The sequence below is a fragment of the Rhipicephalus microplus genome, chromosome 9 (assembly GCF_043290135.1).
Source record: "Rhipicephalus microplus isolate Deutch F79 chromosome 9, USDA_Rmic, whole genome shotgun sequence".
Lineage (NCBI taxonomy): Eukaryota > Metazoa > Arthropoda > Arachnida > Ixodida > Ixodidae > Rhipicephalus > Rhipicephalus microplus.
In genome coordinates this window covers 54998233-55004834 of record NC_134708.1, presented here as the reverse complement: position 1 = coordinate 55004834, position 6602 = coordinate 54998233, and the positions used below count along the sequence as shown (strand labels likewise).

The 6602-nt window shown below is 48.8% G+C and overlaps 1 protein-coding gene across 1 annotated transcript in view; it reads left to right on the top strand.

Moving 5' to 3' along the window:
• The first annotated feature begins 205 nt into the window (after positions 1-205).
• LOC119165058 (protein tyrosine phosphatase domain-containing protein 1) overlaps positions 206-6602 on the top strand; it is a 126541-nt gene continuing 120144 nt past the window's right edge. The window contains exon 1 of the mRNA XM_075873678.1: positions 206-951. Within this exon, the coding sequence (XP_075729793.1) occupies positions 866-951 (86 nt within the window). The 5' untranslated portion in view covers positions 206-865. The remainder of the gene's footprint in view (positions 952-6602) is intronic.

Genomic DNA, 6602 nt, shown 5'->3' with positions numbered 1-6602 from the left:
CAGCCAGTGGCGTTTCGCTTTCCTGACGCCCTTGGGAGACGAAAGGGAAACAGAGAAAAAAAAAGGTAGCACAGCCGCGAGTATAAGGGAGGGTAGCAGGTGAAGTAGGGAGCCGAAGTATAGGTGTTTGGTGGGGAACGCGCGCTCAAGTCCGAGCACGCCGCAGTCGCCACTGCCGTAAGCGAGGCGCGCGTACCGCGTGTGGTGGCTGTAGTAACATCGTCTACGGATCGTCGCTCTGTGCTGGTATTAATTACTATGCGATGGTTTATGGGTGTTGTGTGCCAGAAGAGTGCGCGACCGTAACTCTTCTCTTTCTGCGACGCGTGTCTTGAAGCACGTCGTCGACATCCACAGCTGACGCAGACCTGGACAGCGGGGCAGACGGACAAAAACCCTGGTGTCTGGACTGCCGTTGTAGCTGGACAGTGTGCGAACTGTCACTGATGAAACGTTCGACGTCTGCGTCTTGCCGACGTCACGAGTGGTCCTAACGTTCACAGAAATTTCCATCGAGTCACCGTTAAGTGTTCTCGTGAGTTTCCATACCTGTAAGAGCAGTCGAGAGTCGCGTGGCAGATGGTGTAAATTGAACACTGGGTTCTGTGATCCAAGTGCACGCTTCGTCACATCATCGAGAAAATAAGAAACGGCAGAACAGCGAGACATCGGCTCCCCTGGTATCACCGGGCGCTCTCCGAGGCCGTACGTGCCTCTGCTGTCCTGGACTCGTCAATGACCAGAGGCGCTTGTTCGGTCGGCGGCAGCACGGTGTGGAAGATGCCCGCGTAGGCTGCGCCCTCGTCATGCGGGCCTTTCGTGGCCGACGATGCCGAACCGCCGACCGGCACAGCTCTAGTATGCCATGAGCGAGGACTTGGAGGCTGCCCTGCCGCCTACAGACGCTGAGGGCCAGACCTGCATAAGCTACGGAAACCCATTGACATCGCGGTGAGTTAACCCTTACATAAATCGAGAGTGGCGATAAAGTACATCGCGATAGGAAGCGTATAGAAGACAACAACGCGCATATAACACAATCACTGTGAAGTTTCTTGTAAAGTTTGTATTTGTGTATGTAAGTGTGCGTGTGTGAGTGTGGATGCATATGTGTACTTATTCACTCATAAGATACCGCCGGCTCTTGTCGTGAACGTCGAACCAGAAAGGGCTACCGAGATACAAGAACAATATTACTTGTTAAAAAAAAAAAACTTCAGGAGGAACCACCGCTAATGAAGAGCAACAGAAAAGCGTACAGAACACGCTACTGCGTGCCCACAAATTTAATCAGTGTTTTCATAAGCAATCTCGCGTTTCGTTTGCTATTTAAGCGGATTCAAAATCTGCTCTATACTCGTATTTTTGGACATACCTTGCAAGGACGTCATGCAGCTGTCCTCAAACTATCTATAAATTCAATTTAAGTTGCTTCTTCAATATGTTGCTTTCAGTAAAGCTTTTTGAACATCATCGCTACATTTCAATCGGTTCGTAGAGGAAACGCAAAAAATTCAGCGGAAATTAAAAGATAACAAGAAAGCATCGTATGCACAAAGCGATTCCAAGTTGACAACTCAAAACCGTTTACCAAAAGCTAGTGTTTTGTATACTCAGTACGCATACCGACTAGTCAACTACACAGGCCGCGAGTTCTATCCAAGCCGTGGTGGTCGCATTTCAGCGTTACGTCCGGCGAGCATATATTGCGTCGTTCACTCACGGAAAGTATTCTTGCACGGTGGTTTATAACGACCTTATCCAGGCCCATGCTCTTATTGTCGTTGCAAGTTTGAACCTATATGTCGTCTTTCTCTTCCGCTATATACGCCCAGCTTCCCCTGTCCCCATTTTCCTCGAAAGGGGAAGTGCTTCCGACTTCAACTTCTCACTCAAATAATCCTCGTTATCTTTTCTATTCTATAACACCATTAACTGGAATCATTAGGAGCTGTTCGTTACGATTTTAGTGCAAGTTTCATACTTTGGTTTCAACTCCTTTGGGGTCACGAGGGGTCAATTTCTACGCTATAGCCTTATGTTGCTAGCGTCTAACCACGTGCTCTAAGGCCACATAATTTTAATAATTCACATCACTGATTGATTGATATGTGGGGTTTAACGTCCCAAAGCCACTATATGATTATGAGAGACGCCGTAGTGGAGGGCTCCAGAAATTTAGACCACCTGGGGTTCTTAAACGTGCACCCAAATCTGAGCACACGGGCCTACAACATTTCCGCCTCCATCGGAAATGCAGCCGCCGCAGCCGGGATTCGAACCCGCGCCCTGCGGGTCAGCAGCCGAGTACCTTAGCCACTAGACCACCGCGGCGGGGCTAATTCACAGCACCATGCAACGTCTTTCACGTACTACGTCACGGGTGTTTATAACAAATGTTCGATCGTTTCTAGTACGATGTACTCTACTAGGCGAGAGCAATACGCTGTCCCAGTACCCAATTGAAGGAGATTCACACCAACCGGATACCAAATGTGCCGGGGGCACGGTGAGGAAGCACAACCACAAACGCGAACCAAAGGTTACAATTCTGCAGTATAGTAAGAAGGATTAGCTCTTTTTCGTACACCTCCTAAAGAAAACAAATTGTCACCCCATTTCGTTCGACATAGCATATCTACATCACCTGGCTGTGACCGCAGGGAACTCTATCACATTTCAGTGGATGCCGGCTCATTGTTGAATTTCCACAAACGAAAAAGCAGATGAAGCAGCGCTCAAGGGTCTTCGACACCACAATTACAGACGAACTTATTTCACTAAATTAGATGCAGGGATGGCCAAAACACTTGCGATTGAAGAAAATAAGAGACGCTGGAACCTTCCGACACATCATTATGCCTTTCTTCACTGAATCGACCCCTATCTGAGAACAAGACTCTCATTCCAAATTCCTCGCCATCTGGAAACGCTATACCATCGTCTACGTCTAAACAGTGCCTATGTTAACAGCCTATACGGTACCGCTTCGGTCAGTCAGCGAGTCCGTATTGCAACAACTGTGGCTCCATCGAATCTGTGGAACATATATTGTTTGAGTGTAGAGCGTATGCTGAGGAACGTGCGCTTTATGAACATTGCATGCATTCTATAACCGTGAGAACTGTCTCCCTTGACTGTGTATTGGGACCTTTAACCTGCCCCACTTTACAGAGGCGTGCGATGAAACTTTTGTTTGCGTACTTGGACAGCATCGGTCAGCTAGACAAGTTGTAGCTGTAGCTTGACACCACGAAAAAACTATCAGCGCATGTCCTCATTCAATGGTCAAAGAGTTGGCCTTTTCCTCCATTACTTTTTATTCTATCATTTATATTCACAATTTGTCTTTTTCTCTCTCTCTCTTCGTATTTGTACTTTCAATCCTCAATCCCCTTCCCCACGAAGAGTAGCAAGTCAGCGAATTTTACATGCTGGCTAAATTCTCTGCATTTCAATAGAGAGTTCTCTCTCTCTTTTTCGTACTAGTCATCAACCATTCAGAACATCCTTCTCTGGGACTCCACCGTACACCAATTGCAATAAAATTTTCAGACCATAAATGTATGAAAGAAGTGATTCTTCGCAACGTGGAACACCCGTTCGATCTTCAATTCATTACCGAAATCAGAACGTAAACAGTCGGTGCCAAATATTGGTGGGCTGGGATGAAGACTACGCGTCAGAAGTGGTCTTCAGGTGCGACTCGGCATCGTCGAAAGCAAGAAGGATTAGGATTTTTCAGATGCGAAGCAACTTAGGGCGGAGTTCAATCCGGTGAGCGGCGTGACCACCTTTACAGCGCATGCGCAACAGCTGGCCCAAACACTGCCAGAACGCTATCAGGCGCTAGCGCGTTCCGACCGATGTAAAACGCTGTAGCCTCTCCCCCTTACTCTGTCTCAGCAATCACGTGATGGTGTCGGGAAACAACATTCTGCAGACGCGCGATGAGAGAGAGAATTAACTTTATTAAAGGTCCTGAAGGGGACTGGGCACCCCTTACGGGGGCCAGCCCGGTGGCTCCGCCCATGTGGGGACTGAGAGTCGGAGCTCGCCAGCCACCTTTTGGGCCTTCTGGACGGCCTGGTGTTGAAGGGCCCTGTCGGGGCTCCTGAGGTGGTTGATCCAGTCGTTCTCGGTGGCAGGGGACCCGAAGCTAGCGTTTAGCACGGGACACTGCCACAGCATGTGACTTAAATCGCACCTTGAATTTCGGCATTTGGGGCATTCTGGCCTTATATCTGGGAGGTATTTGCTGCAGATATAGGGGCTGGGGTAACTGTGTGTTTGCAGCAGTCGAAGCGTTATGAACCCACGGGCTCCCGCGTGGCGTGGCGATGAACCCACGTGGCGTACGTGCCCTAACAAGAGTTCGGGATGAGTAACAGGAACAGAAACTAGAGTGAAATCATGAAACCACTTGCAAGGACGCGTTAACACCAAGTAGGGTGCCCGGGATGAACGGAACTTGAAAGTCGATCCACGCGTGGCTTCGCATGCTATGCTACTCCTAGAGTTCGAGGCAAAACGTTGGGTCATTGCTTATCAGAAGCGAACACCGACGGAGACCGTCCACGCAGCCGCCACGTGACCACAGTACGGATGACGAAAGGCCTGCGCTTCCACCGGGAGTGAAGACAGCTTTGCATGTTAGTTCTGGAGCTGGAGTTTGCACGTCCTTGCATGGTCTACGTCAGGCTGTGGTTCGACTCTACTTTGTCTGCGCCAATGAAAGACCAGCAGCCAAGAAGGTCACTTTAACCTCTAAGATCAACCAGTTTCGCTGTCAAGATAAACTTCTCCTCCCCCCCCCCCCATTTTTTCTTTTATTCCTTCTTGACCTAAACGTGGTGTTGTCCTCTCTGCCACCTTATAACGCAGGGGTGAGCCTCAAGCTCACCTCAGCAAGCGGGCAGCTGACGACGACTTGTCTGCCACAAGGGCCGGGACAATGAAGAATAGTGAACAGGGGACGTGGGGAGGGGTTGTTGGAACAAAATGTCAGCAGATGTTGTCACTTGCACGTTTGAAACAAGGCGTTCTCATGTCTCATATATAGGCTATTTTTGAAAATTATTATTATTATTATTATTATTATTATTATTATTAGTTGGTGTTTGTATACAAAAGAAGCACGAAGACAGAGATGAAATAGGGAGGGAACAGGCTGAGAACTGCCACAAATAGGGACACAACGCCTGCCTGCTTTTTCACGAAGGGGAGACATAGAGGAACGGAAGGCAGCAGGGAAGAAAGAAGGAGAGAGGAGGCGAAAGAAACAGAAAACAAAACAAACAAGCGTAAATGCAAAAAAAGTCACATAAAAAATGTCTGTGAACGTGAGGCTAAATCTGTTTTCTTTATGAAAGTTAGCAGGGCTCGATGGGCCTTGTCCCGTAATGGCGGCAGTAACCAACAACAGCCCAGCACAGTATACAGTTTTGTTTTATTAGATATCAGTGAGCCTGTATATACGACAGCTAAGCCACTACTAAGTACTTAATGAGGCGTTTTTATACTCCAGGACTACTTGTAAACGTACCTTCGTGGAAGCAATTCAGGCATTGCTGAGAGACTTCGAGTTAGGGCAAATAACAGGGATGAGTAAGTCATGAAAACTTCGAACGCTCAATTCGAACAAGTTAGTATTCAATTCAATTCGGAATATCCGAACAACCCTATATTTCACTGGCTTCGACGCATTCCGACGAGGTGCTCCCCCCTTCTGCAACAAAAGTTTCAGGATGTGAAGTGTTGATGTAATACACCCTTCAAACGTCACAGAATGCATATCCATATCGCTAAGTTTGGGAGCGCTGTTCGCAGTAACCGAGTTTATGGTGAGCGATGAGCCACTGGACTACATATAGAGTTTCACACAGGGCCCAAACTGTAACACACAGTCATATACCTTGTGAGACACGATGTCATTGGAAGCCGAGACGCGTAATGGTGTCTTCGCTTCCCACAGCTCGCCCCACACGTTTCCCACGCAACTTGCGCACCGCTGCGAGCAAGAATGAATAAACGACGCTTCGAAAGCTTCTCGACAGGGCCGTCGCAATCGCCTGCGACGCGACAGAGCCATCGCTCTCGTCAGCGAAAGCAACATCATTTGCGCTACGAGCGTGATGGTGTCCAGTCTGCAGTTCCCTGGAGACGCATATACTGCGCAATCGAATGGACAACGCTTAAAGCTCACTCGCTGCAGCCGTGCAACGCCGCCGACGGTGATATAAGGGCTCGACAATTGTGCCGCTCGCGAATGGGACGTCCGATAGCGAGTACGGCACGGGGTGTACGTGATGACAGGGACCAGTTCCCATTAAAACGTGCCTGCGCGCCAGCGGTTTCACGTCTGCCTCTTGTGCGTTGTTTCTATGTGGGTATATACCGAGTGGGTCGTAGAATACAAAGGCACACACGTTGCGTGGGCCACGCCGTGTAATTGATTTTCCCACGGCTGCAGAACGCCGAAGGAGATGATGAAGCGCTTTCGAGGGGCTTCTGAAAAGAAAAATAGTTTGAGATAATCATCACCGTCGATTGCGTCGGTGCACAGCGCTCGATACCTACCTGGGAAATTTCGGCTGGCGCGT